Source organism: Phalaenopsis equestris, unplaced genomic scaffold, assembly GCF_001263595.1.
Source record: "Phalaenopsis equestris unplaced genomic scaffold, ASM126359v1 Scaffold000354, whole genome shotgun sequence".
NCBI classification, from domain to species: domain Eukaryota; kingdom Viridiplantae; phylum Streptophyta; class Magnoliopsida; order Asparagales; family Orchidaceae; genus Phalaenopsis; species Phalaenopsis equestris.
Window position 1 is genome coordinate 253,700 of NW_018164796.1, and position 13,698 is coordinate 267,397.

Below are 13,698 nucleotides of genomic sequence, written 5' to 3' on the forward strand. Positions count from 1 at the left end.
AAGTAGTGTCGTAGTCACGACTGGTGGAGGTGTTGTTGTGTTTGTTAGGATTGGAGGTGGAGACAGCGTGGTGGTCTCTGTACCACCACATCCACGACCTCTTCTATTAGTGGACTTCCGAAATGTGCCACCTCTCCCAATAAGGGTGAGACCCCCCTCCCTCTAGAAGTCATCTGCGAATACGAAAATAAGTTTAATTACAAACGACAACACTAATTGCATGCAATTCATAGACTACTAAATACACAGTAAACGAAAGGGAAAGTTGTAAAGTGCTAATCTACTGAAACTCAAGACACTGATGTACAAAGTAAAAACAAAATAAAACTTATACATTTTAGTTACCTCCTCTGATGAGTTACTTGAGGATGTAGTTAAAATTACTTCATCCAAATCATTGTCAACGTCATACTCATTGATATTAATTTCTTCGTGTTCATCAATATCATCTGCTAAATTGACCTCTGCATCGATAGTATCAAGCGGAATGTGTGAATTTGTCATTTTTATTTCTTGATGAGCAGGTTCAATTGAGTTATGAATATTAATATTCATTATAGTTTTACTGCTTAAGACTATTGCCCAATTAACTTTGCCTCTTATTCTATGAGGATGTGGAAGAAAAAAAAAACCCGACTTGCTTGCCTTGCTTAAATAAACGGATCAAATTTATCATATCTTTTGTTCACTTCTACTTGTACAATGTTATATTGTTGGATAACCCTTGTTCCACGATTATGAACAAGATCGAATCAATCACAGTTGAACATGAATACACTCCCACAAATAGAGTCGGGATAAGATAGTTCAACAAATTCTTCGAGAATCCCATAGTAATTTATCTTATTGTCTGATTTATCATTTATTTTAACACAAAAACCAGACTTATAAGACTTTTTTTTCTTCTAGTAATAACTCCGGGATAAGATAGTTCAACAAATTCTTCCAGAATCCCATAGTAATTTATCTTATTGTCTGATTTATCATTTATTTTAACACAAAAACCAGAATTATAAGACTTTTTTTTCTTCTAGTAAGAACTCATATGAAACTTGTAGTCATTCACATCATAAATTTGCCAATTTTTGATAGTGCACATGAGCCTCAAGCAAGATCTAGCAAGCCCTCATTCGTTACTCCATTGTTCCGATCATTAATATAGTAATTCATAATTAACTCATGTGTCATTAAAGATACTCAATAACAATTATCTTAGATGTTCAGTAGTTTGGCTAAACTCTAACTTACATGTGTGGTAAGTAGCACGACATAACAATCACTGACCAATAAGAGTCGTGTGTCGCGGTCTGTCTGTATGGTAAGAAGCCATCAGAGCATATGTTAAGTCTCAGGTTACGTGCTTCCACAACTAACTCGGTATGTTTACGATCAAAATTTTTTCATGTTTCCCCATCTGTAAGATGACTCATTGTATTGATATCCTCTAATCTGCTACAATGTCACGTCATATGTGGAGCAGTAAGCGAGGAAGTAAATAGTCTCTGAAGATATGGAATAAGCGGAAAATAGAAGAAATTCTTATAAAGAACTTGTTTCTTGCTCTTTTTTTCTGGCGTTTCAATATTGGAAAATTACAGAATCTGCACCGAGTCTCTTTTGCACTGCACTTATAAAATAACATATAACCGTTCACACAACAATCAATCTTCTCTGTTTTTAAACCTAACTTAGAGATCATTTTTTCGTCTGATGTAAGTCTTCTGGAACAAAATTTTATTTCGGATTAGTCATTTTCAGTAATCGTGTAAATTGATTAAAGCACTCTCAGGGTATATTAAACTCTGTTTTAATTTTTAGTATTCTAAGAGCTACTGATAACTCATAATGAGAAGTACATCCCTCCCATAATAGTATTTGAGCAGCATTCAAAAAATCAGAAAAAGTTTGAGCCTCCTGATTTGGTGTCTCATCTTGCACTTGACTCGGGTAATATAGTGTTATCCCATCAAAGATCATCTTTTCAAATCTACTTGAGTGAAATGCAGGTGGAGGATCATAGCTCGTTGAAGGAACTGAGCTGAATGCTGCAGAGTCAAACTCCCCATGCGAAGTCCAAATCCACTAATTAGATTGAAACCCTCGACGATATAAATCATATTTTACTTTGTCAGGTGTTAAGTTTGCTCGATTTCTATGTTTTGAGCATGACATCAAAACCTACCCTCAGATAGGTAAGATGGAAATTGCAATGTTGCAACCACTAAAACCTCTACACCATTCATGAAATATTCAGTGATCATTTTTCTATCTGGATAAAGTTTACTATACATCCATGATTTTTATGTACGAATATTCATATTTACCTACAAACATGACAACATCATCACATTATAAAGTGCATTCAAATGAGTATATAGAATTTAATTTTAGTAATTGACATAATCACGGAGCTATAAAAAATGGTGATGGAAACGTTAGAATGGCTAAATGTTTGAGATACTCGAATAATATTAATCATTCAAAATTTGACTGATTTGAATTTTGACTCAAATAAATATCATATCTAAATAAATGAGTTGAGCTACGAACTAAAATTTTGAATAAAATTTATTTCTACTGATACAAATTCAACTAGAAAGCAGAATGTTTACAGCTTATTGTTGTTTGGGATATCGAAAACCGATTATTGTTCTAATTTTTTTTTTGAGTTTTTTTTTATCTAATCTTGTCTGTTACAATAACTACACCAAACCTTACACAAGTTTATTTCTTTTGCATTTTATTTTCCAAGTGGAAAAATAATCATAAATCTAAGCATTCTCGTCTCCGCAAACCCCATATGTGATTAATTTCACACTATAAAGTATTTTTTTAGAAGAGAATATCTCATATAATGTAGGAGTTTTCACTGCATCCTCCAATGCGAAATCTAATTGTCATTGTCAAAATAAAAATTTGCTTCAAAATTTAATTTTCTTCCCCAAATGGAAAATCACTTCAAAATCTAATTGACAATGGAAATTAGATTTTGAAGCGAGTTTCTATTTTGGCAATGAAAATTAAATTTAACAATGAAGAAAACAGTAAACACTTTTACAACATATGAAATGTCTTCTTTTAAGAAGAAATTTCAAGCTAAACAATTAATCGTGCTATGGGCTGCGACGATGAGAATGTTCAGTTCTATGATTTGCTTTACAATTGAAAACAAAATAAGAAATAAATATATTAGTGAAAGTGTTGGAGTAGCTACAGTTGCATACAATATTAGAAAGAGATGCCTAAATGAGTTTAATAAAATACATTTATCTTAAATCCAACCAAAAATCATGAAAACAAATTATGAATTTGGACTATTCGTTAATTCATAATTCATTTATATGTTTAGTTGGTTTTTGAATCAATGTTACTCTAATTAACAATCTTCAATATACCTATCATCAATATGATGTTAAACGATCAGATTTCGATCCGACTGAAGGTTGGTTCGAAAGAAATTCGATCCAAAATGAATTTTCAAGCAATTATCATTATTCGAGCTAAATTAACAGGCATACCCTACGCAACACATTATAACATAATCTTTAAATGTCCTAAATTTCGAGCGTGAAGCCCTAAATTCATAGACCTACCCTATATGCGAAACCAAATGGTGGATCAATCCTATTAAATTTCAAATCTGTCATGCATGGATCCTTTTTTTGCTTAAGATTTAAATATATATAAGAAATTCTTCTCCCAAAACTTATGTAATTACATATCTAACACCTAAACTTACATTTTTCTTAAACATTCAACCTTACATGTACTTGAAAAGTTGTATTAAAATATAAAGTTTAAGTGTTAGGTATGTAAATACATAGAAATTTAGGGGTATGTATGTAAATCTTTTTAAACAAATAGTTTGGGATTGTACATTTAAGCAAACACAACAATGATCACATTTAAACAAGAGAAAATAAACAAACAGTAAAAGCTTCAAGGCAAAAGAAGAAAAAAAAAGAAGTCTTCAAAGACCAACAGACCTGCAAAGCAAATCAAACAAGACGAGCACAAAAAAAAAGAGAGATAAATCAAACTAACAAAAATCAAAAAAAGAAAAAGAAAAACCACCAAACGAACCACCAAAATAAAGACAGAAATGATAACCAATTAGAGCTAAGAACTTACCAGCAGGAAAACATATTCAAAATTGGTTAAGTTTTATTGAAGGCTAAAATTCATCACAACACAAAAAATAAATCTCAACAACCAGTGAAGATCAATGAAGAAATGTGAGCTTATCAATAGTAAATTAACCATAAAAAAACAAGTTAGCTCAAACAACAAACCAAATCAGAGTAGAAACACCAAAATTCACTATGAAAGATTCAATCTAATATGATGGGAGTATATCGAATGCTAGTAAACCTCAACAAACATTGCACTAACCAAAATATTCATAGAATACACATCACCAAAAGAGAATAACATCTCGCCTGAGCCATAATTACTTTCACGAGAGCTTCACCAGAGCTTAGAACTTACCACAAGAAAAAAAAATTAAATTGCCATCCTAAAATTTGAATATATAATAATATATTCAAAAAATTGGTTGAATTTTAATAATGGCTGGAAATTTTCATTGCTCAAAACCCAACTCAGTATAAGATCAATGTACTAACAAATCCAATTCCAAGCCACATTACTACTTCAATTTGTTCCAAGATATTAAGAATTTCCAGAGAAAAGAAAAAAACAATAACCCACAGTATTATATCAGTTTCCATTTCATTTTCATGATCATAATGAATCAAACATCAAATTACTCAAACTTGTTTCTTAAGAGAATTTTTGGTAAGCTCATTTGTTTGCTTAAACTTAGCAGAATATGCTTTGAATTTACACTAACAAAATGATTTTACTTTCCTGTTGCATTTTATTATTGTGACGATGTGTAAGAATTTATTTACAGTTTTCTCTTATATGTAATGAAGATGATGCCTACGTGATATTGATAATGATTACTAAAAAGTATCATTTGATGCTTTCATTAAAAAATTTCTCAAAGCAAAGTTAGGGGTTATCAACACACAACATGATTTCATAAGAATTATGTGTTGTTGTGTTGTCACACTTCTCATTATATGGGTGTTGTGTGTAGAAAAAAATTCACTCTAGCAAAACAAATATTTGAATACATACTACTCAATTCTTATGTATTTAAAAATTTAACACCTAAACTTCATTTTTTGCATGTATGACGCCATATCTGTGATGGTTTCGGTGGTCTCTGTAAGCTGCGATGCCCTAGCACCGGAGCTGCGAACCATGAGCCGCGAATTGGAAGAGGAGGAGTGCTGTCGAAGCAATGGGCTGACCCTGGAGCGGTGGATCGTTGTCGAGCGAGGAGGAAAAGTGTCTCAAGAGGGGAGGGGTGGGGGTGATTTAGGACGAAACCAGGTAGAGCGACGCGGAGCATAGGAAAAAATGGGGATTTTTGTGGTATACATGATAAGTTATGAAGCCTTAGTTACGGTAGGTACCCTTCAATTTTAAGTTAGATATTAACCGACAGTTAACAACATTGGAAGGTCTAAATAAACTGGTGGAAAATTTTTTCAAACAAAGCGATGGATCTGATAGTAGTAATATCGTCGAAAAATTTAAACATTAAGCATCCGTCGCTAAACCGTAGAAAATTAAACCAATATTTACGATGCAAATTAGGCCGTTGATATTGTCGTTGCTTATATTCTGTTTTCCTGTAGTGGCTATGTTCCATCAATCACTTAGTATTATAATCAACAAACTCATATTTAGATTTATTATTCATCGCTCAATATTTCAGAGATAATTTTCTCATTGTTTTACTTTCATTATCATTTTCCTAATCATCAATTTGTTTAATTTGAGCTCTAATTAAACAAATTAATTCAGTCAATCCAATTTTAAATTGACATCAAGCCAAATTAACTAATAATTATATTTATTTTAGGTTTAAATTAGAACTTAAACCTAAATTGAGTCTCAATTTATAATCCAATTAATTTTTTAATATGATTATTTTTTATGCAAAAGTTTAATAACCGAGCACACATTATATTAATTTTAAATAAACTTAAAATTCATATGGTCGTATATCATCTATCTATAACTTCAACTCTTAACTATACTCTTAGTATTATTCAGATGTTATTGCGGTAGTATTTATGTGTTATTGTGTTATTATAACACCGAAAATATTCCCATAACACATAACACATGAATACCACCACAATAACACCTGAATAACGTTAAAACAATTTTTTTTTTATTTTTCTATCACCTCCACGTGGTTTGATTTCATTGGACTCCGACCATACCTAAAATAATTTTTTTTTATTTTTCTGTCACCTCCACATAACTTGATTTCATTGGACTCCAACCATACCTCTGCCCGCATGTAATATTTGTTATATATATATATATATATATATATATATTAAAAATTAAAATTTTTGTGTTAGATTGATAAATAAATATAAATACATAATAATTAAAAATCGGTATATATGTAAATCTTCCTTTTTTAATAAATCTCAATGTGGTATGTTAAATATAAGGGTGCATTACGTTAATCTTTAAATATACATAATTAATTGAAGATATATCTTAAACATTTTAATCAGAATTTATTTTCTAATAAAAAAATTAATTGAAGTGTTTCTTCTTGTCACAAACTGTCGGTGGAAAACAAATTACGAGTTAAGAGCACGAAGTACATGGATTTTTGGAACCATCGGCCGACATAATAATAATAATAATTCAATTCATAAAATTATAACTCTTTTTTATAATGAAAATAATCTATTTAAAAGGTTTGAACGTTGTAGATATCTCAGATCTATTGTTTGAAGTGATGATGATATAGATTGGGATGTTATTAGTTGAATTCAAGTTGGCTAGTTGAAGTTTGAAGTGGAGGAATGTTTCGAGCCTATGATATGATAGAAAACTACAATTTAGACTTTAAAAAAAAAGATTTATAAGATGGTGATGAGACCTGCAATGTTCTATGACGTAGAATATTGGCCTTTAAAAGAGAAGCATAAAACTAAATTAAGTGTTACTGAGATGAAAATGTGTAGGTGGATGAGTGGCAGTACACATTGAGATAAAAATATATGTGATAGGGTTGGTGTAGCTCCAATGACGGACATAATTAGAGAGAGTCATCTTAGATGGTTTGACACATTAAACGTCTATCATTTGATGAACCAGTTAGGAGAGTAGATTTTTATATTCGACTTACGTTAAGAAAGACAGAAGTACATCTGGAAAAACTTAGGCATATTATATAAAAAATGTTCTTAATTTATTAGAATAGGACACAATGAAAAAAAAATCATTTGGCTGACCCAACCTAGTGAGATGAAGGCTTGTTATTGTTGTTATTGTTTTATTCACACAAGTCGTGTCCAACATTTATTCATAGTAATTATAATATTGCTTTTATTAATAGAATTATAATTTTTATTAGAGAAAAAGAGATTTATTTATTAAACCATAATCATTTTTAATCTTGTGATTTTATTTATTTACAATTCATTTTTATTCAAATATAGGGTTTAGTGGTAGGATGCAAAAAGGTAAAATTTAGTTATATTGATATATAATGACATCGGAATTGTGCGGTTTGCATGCAAAATGGCTTATAAACGTCGGTGAGTCTGTCCACCTTCCCCGCCACTCCACCCGTGTGGCCTTTCAGGCGAAATATTGGATCCCTCTCCCTCGCTCTCGCTGCCTCTCACAACCATTTCAAATCTCCATGATCCAATCTTCAGAAAGCTGAATCACCACCATATTCTCCTCCAATCCGAACCACCCGAAGAAGGAGAGAAGAAAAATGGGTGCTTTGAGCAAGAACTCCCGCGGGGGCAAGCGAGGGTCGTCCTCCTTCGCATGGTCTTCCATCATCATAACACTCATCTTCATCGCTTTCTGCTCTCTGGGAATCTACATTCTCACCTCTTCCCCTTCCCCCTCCTCCTCGAACGCCGCCTACCGTCGCTCCCATGTATCGCTCTCCTCGGACCGCCGAGCCTCCGGGTTCGATCTCAAAGAGCTAAAGTCTGCCCTAGATGAGTCTGCCATGCAATCTGAATCTGGAATTTCTGAAGAAGATTCTTCTGAAAGTCAGCAGGAGCAGCAGAATGAGGAGGGGGAAACCCATAATCAGGGGGATAAAGAAGCCAGCAGCGGCATTGAGAGTCAGGAGCAGATTGAGCATGACACCGAAGGAACTGTTGAAGAGAGCGGCGAGCAAAAGCAATCTCACGTGGACGATAGAGAGTCTGATGAGGAAACCGAGCAACCTGAGGGTAAATTCGCCCCTGAAACTGAACAATGCCAGGATTCCACAGATGGCCGAGGTGAGGAAGAGGAGAAGAAGCAGAATGAGGAACAGATACACGAACAGACGGAAAAGAAAAATTGCAATTATGGCCAACCTGATACCGAGCAACAGCAGATTGAGGATGTTGACACAGGAATCGAAATCCAGCCAGGGTTACAGGTGGGAGCTAATGAAACCCATTCTACCAGAAGGGACGATAATTGGCTGGAAGAACTAAGCCAGAGCGGTGAAAATATGCCATGGGAGACCCAGGACGTTCACTCACTGAACGAGGAGGGGAAGAAGCAGAAGGAGCAGCAGCAGCAAGCTGGAATCAGCCAAGGCAATCGTGGCGCTGAGGAAAACCTAATTGGGTATGAGTGGGAGCTCTGCAATGTCACTGCTGGTGCTGACTACATACCTTGCCTTGACAATGAAAAGGCTCTCAAGAAGGTACATGATTTCAAGCATTATCAGCATAGAGAGCGCCATTGCCCAGAGGAGAGTCCCACCTGTCTTGTGCCCCTTCCCAAGGGATATAAGAGATCGGTTGAGTGGCCGGCCAGCAGGGATAAGGTAGTTATGGTGGATAGAATTACAATCTTCATGTTTTTTTATCTCTTAGTTCTTTTACTGGTTCATAGAGTTCAATTTAGATTGGTTTTATTTAATAGATATGGTACAACAATGTCCCTCATAGTAAACTTGCTGAGGTGAAAGGGCATCAAAATTGGTTGAAGGTAGATGGAGAGTACCTTAAATTTCCTGGAGGTGGAACGCAATTCATACAAGGTGCGTCACAGTACATAGCCTATCTTCAGCACGTAAGTATCCAAGGTTGTTATTTTACTTTTTTCATTTCGACATGCATATAGTGGCCATTTTATTAGCAAATTTACAGGTTTTCTGTGAAAATTTTATATTTTTGATTATGTATGATAAAGGATAAAAATTGTGTATGGGTATTCTAATACAATCTGTCAAGATGGGATTGAAACAATTGGATTTGCTTTGAGATTAATCATATTTGAAGTGTTTGTTGTGAGTTTTTAAACCTATCTGGATATATTTTGTCATAAAGGATCTACTTTGTAATGCTTGTTACATAATGTTTATTCTAGTCGAGGAAACATAATCAAATTTTAAGTATTTGGAAAGAAGTATACTAGTTGTAATGACACAAAATTCAACTTTATGAAAGTTAAAAATAGCTTTCGTAGAACAATGGGTTGCATTGGCTTTAAAAAAAAAAATTGTTTTTATGGATTTCAACTTCAATACTTTTTTAAAGATGAAAACATGAAAAACATCTCACCAAAAACAATTTAGTTGAGAAATGGCTTTAAAATTAGACTTATTAAACTATTAATTTATTATTGTTAGGCTAATATGGAACCTCGAATTGCTCTCTCATTATCATCTAATACCAATCTGAAATGCATTTAGTGGTTCTTCATCACAAAAAAAAAAATAATAATAAAACAGTTGAGGTGTGGGGTCGGCTCTATAACGTCTGATAGTTCAATGGATATGTGCTGCCGTTCAATGAACAGTCCCTTCATATTACTGCTTGGTCAATCTATAGACATGGAATAACTTTCTCCCACTTTATCATTATTGTAACTGTTGTGAAAAGTGACGGCGATAAAGCGAAAAATCGGATCTAGAAAAATTTGCAAAACTGAAAACACAAAGGAAACACACAAATTTACATGGTTCGGCAAATTGCCTACGTCCACAGAGTTGCAGAAGATCTTATTAGCTTGAAGATTACACCATTGAACACCTCGACGTTTACAAGAACTCTCCCTCTCTCTCTCTCCTCACCTTATCACCTTCTCTCTCTAAACCGAGAGAAACACCAAGAGGAAGAACATAAAGGAATTCCAAGGGAGAAAATCAGGTTATTGTTTCCTTTAGCTTCACCGTAAGCCACCTGGGAATACTTTCGTATGCTTCAGCCAAAGAAGAAATTTTCTTATTACTTGAGGCCAAACTCTTTCCTTTTACTTTCAAAGGAATATTGTCGTTAGGATCAATGAATTCTCCAACTGGGCAAAGTGAGTGATGTCTCTTTTGTTGTGAAAAAATTCAACGGTAGTAAAGCGAAAAACAGATTGAGAAAATTACACCAGAAAAAGGCGACACAAGGTTTACGTGGTTCAGCAAATTGTCTACGTCCATGGAGCTGCAAAGGATTTTATTAACTTGAGGAATAACACCGTCGAGCACCTCGACGCTTTACATGAAAATAATTCTTTCTAGTTTTTTTCTTCTCTCCCTTTCATCTCTCTCTTCCCCCTCTCTCTCTCTAAAGCCACCAAAAGAAATTTTCTTTTCCCTTTTAACAAACCCAAAAGGAAGAAAAAAAACAAAGCAGTTTTCTTTTCCCTTTCCCTTGAACGCTACAGCCGAGGAGGAGTTTTGGGATGGTGTATTTCTAGCACGCCTTTTGGCTTTGCAATTTATAATAAGCTAAAAAGCCTAATTTAGGAAACAGAGGAGGGAAGCTTTAGCGGGATACATAGGTAGAGAGGAATCCATGTGATGCTTCACAAAAGGAATCAAATTAATTTGCCATTAATTTTTTATTATCTGCCATAAAGAAGAATTGTCATAACAGGAGGTGGACCGGGCTCCACCTACTCAACAAATCTCTCACTTGGAGTCTGGGACACCGACTACATCACCCACTGGCTGCACCATTCGCTGGTTGTACCGACCTTTTCCTCAAAAGTGATATCATCTACCTCTGCAACTCAAAGCTCTAGTCTTCATGTCAGAAGACCAACTGAAGCTGCACACAACTTCAGTTTATCAAGTGTAACACCCTTGGTCAACATATCAGCAGAGTTCTTGTTTCCACAAATTTTCTCAAGTAGCAACTGTCCGTCATCTAACAATGATCGAATAAAATGATACTTGATCTGAATGTGCTTAGTCCTGGATTGAAATGCTGGATTTCTAGCTAGGAATATGACGCTCTGGCTATCACTGTAGAGAGTGCCTTTCTGAACCTCCTTACCCAATTCCGCTAAGAAACTCTGCAGCCATATCATCTCCTTAGCAGCCTCTGACACTGTAACATACTCAACCTTTGTAGTGGACAAAAGAACTGTCTTCTGTAGATTAGAGCCCCATGACACTGCAAGACCATCAAGAGTATAAACATAACTTGTAGTACTCTTCCTATTGTCAATGTCTCCAGCTAAATCTGCATCAACAAAACCTTGTACCTCTAGATTCTTTCCTGAGAAACACAAACAGATTTCTGAAGAGCCTTTTAGGTATCTTAAAATCCACTTCACAGTTTCCTAATGTTCCTTCACTGGATTACTCATGTATCTGCTCACAACTCCAACTGCATGAGCAATATCTGGTCTGGTACAGACCATAGCATACATAAGTGAATCAATAGCTGAAGCGTAAGGAACCTTACTCATGTAGTCTTGTTCCTCCTCTGACTTGGGTGATTGATTTTTGTTGAGTCTGAAGTGACTGCCTAAAGGTGTGTCAACTGGCTTGGCCTTGTTCATATTAAACATACTAAGCACATTTTTCACATATTCAGCTTGTGAAAGTCTCAAGGTGCCTTTGACTCGATCTCTAATAATCCTCATGCCAAGGATTTGTTTTGTCGCTCTCAAATCCTTCATTGCAAAATACTTTGACATCTGCTTCTTCAGAATTGATCTCATAAATGTTGGTCTCTGCAATAAGCATATCATCCACATACAACAACAAGATGATATAGGAATGGTCAAAGTACCTGACATAGCAATAGTGATCTGCCTGACATCTACTGTATCCGACATTTTGCATGAAATTATCAAACTTCTTGTACCATTGTCTAGGAGCTTGTTTTAGACCATACAAGTTTTTCTTCAGTCTACAAACTGAATTTTCTTTTCCTTGTACCACAAACTCTTCAAGCTGGTGCATATAGATGTCTTCTTTAAGGTCTCCATGAAGAAAAATTGTCTTCACATCTAATTGCTCCAGGAATAGATCTTTGGTAGCAACCATAGACAGGACCATCCTGATGGTTGTGAGTTTTACCACAAGAGAAAAGATCTCAGAGTAATCAATTCATTGCTTCTGTTGAAAGCCTTTTGCAACAAGTCTGGCCCTGTATTTTTTATTGTCATCAGACTTAGTCTTTACCAGGTACACCCACTTATTGTGCAATGTCTTCTTCCCTGGGGGAAGTTCTGTTAGATCCCGTGTCTGATTTCTCAGCAGGGAATCCATCTCCTCCTTCATGGCCAGCTCCCACTTGCTAGAATTTTCATCTGCTAAGGTTTTTTCATAGCTTTGTGGTTCTCCACTATCTGTCAGCAATATGTAATTTAAAGTTAGTGAGTAACGCTGCGGCGAATGTCTGCTCCTGATTGATCTCCAAACGGCGGCTGGAGTAGTGAATGACTCTGGACCTGCCTGCGGAATAATAGGAATGGGTGCCCCAGACACATTCTCCTCCTCATTCCCATCTCCGTCATGCTCTGTCCTCTGGTAGATCGTCGAACTCCACGAACTCTGACTCCTGAGGAGCTGCTCCAGAATTTGTATTGGTCTTGTCCTTGTAAATCATCTTTTCATTAAAAATCACATTTTTGTTTCTGATAATCTTCCGATCATGATCATCCCAGAAACGATAACCAAATGTTTCGTCACCAAAGCCAATAAAATAACATTTCTTTCATTTAGCCTCAAGTTTGTTACGAGCATCAAGATTGTTTAGAACATAAGAAAAACAACCAAAAGTTTTAACATTAGAAAGTTTGGCCTCTTTGCCGCTCCAGAATTCCTCAGGTAATTCATACTCCAGACCTCCTCAGGTAATTTACAGTCTAATGGGACAGATGACCCTCTGTTGATCAGGTAAACTGCAGTGTTGACCGCATCTGCCCAGAAGGTTGGTGGTAGTCCTGCGTGCAATCTCATGCTCCTAGCACGCTCATTGATGGTCCTGTTCATGCGTTCTGAACTCCATTTTTTTGTGGTGTCCCCGGAATGGTTTTCTTCATTCTGATACCTTGAGCTGCACAGTACTCCTTGAACCCATCATCAATGTACCACCATTGTCAGATATCAAACATTTCAGTTTTAGATCTGTCTCCGTTTCAACCATGACCTTCCAAGTTTTGAACACAAAAAATACATCAGATTTATGCTTCAGAAAGTAAACTCATACTTTTCTGCTGTGGTCATCTATGAATGTGACGTAATAGCGAGAGCCTCCAAGAGATGCCACTGGGGAAGGCCCAGTTCTAGTTTTTCTGCCTTTGGCACCCTGACTCCTTTCAGGAATCTGACATTCTTCTGCTTCCCCATGATGCAACTTTCACACATGCCGAAATCAACGGACTTCAGTTCTG

The 13,698-nt window shown here is 35.4% G+C and overlaps 1 protein-coding gene across 1 annotated transcript in view; it reads left to right on the forward strand.

The window, feature by feature from the left end:
* Window positions 1-7,629: 7,629 nt before the first annotated feature.
* The window catches only part of LOC110026180 (probable methyltransferase PMT27), a 19,447-nt gene continuing 13,378 nt past the window's right edge, over window positions 7,630-13,698 (forward strand). The window contains 2 exon segments of the mRNA XM_020727033.1: window positions 7,630-8,896; window positions 8,995-9,144. Of these exon segments, the coding sequence (XP_020582692.1) occupies window positions 7,832-8,896; window positions 8,995-9,144 (1,215 nt within the window). The 5' untranslated portion in view covers window positions 7,630-7,831.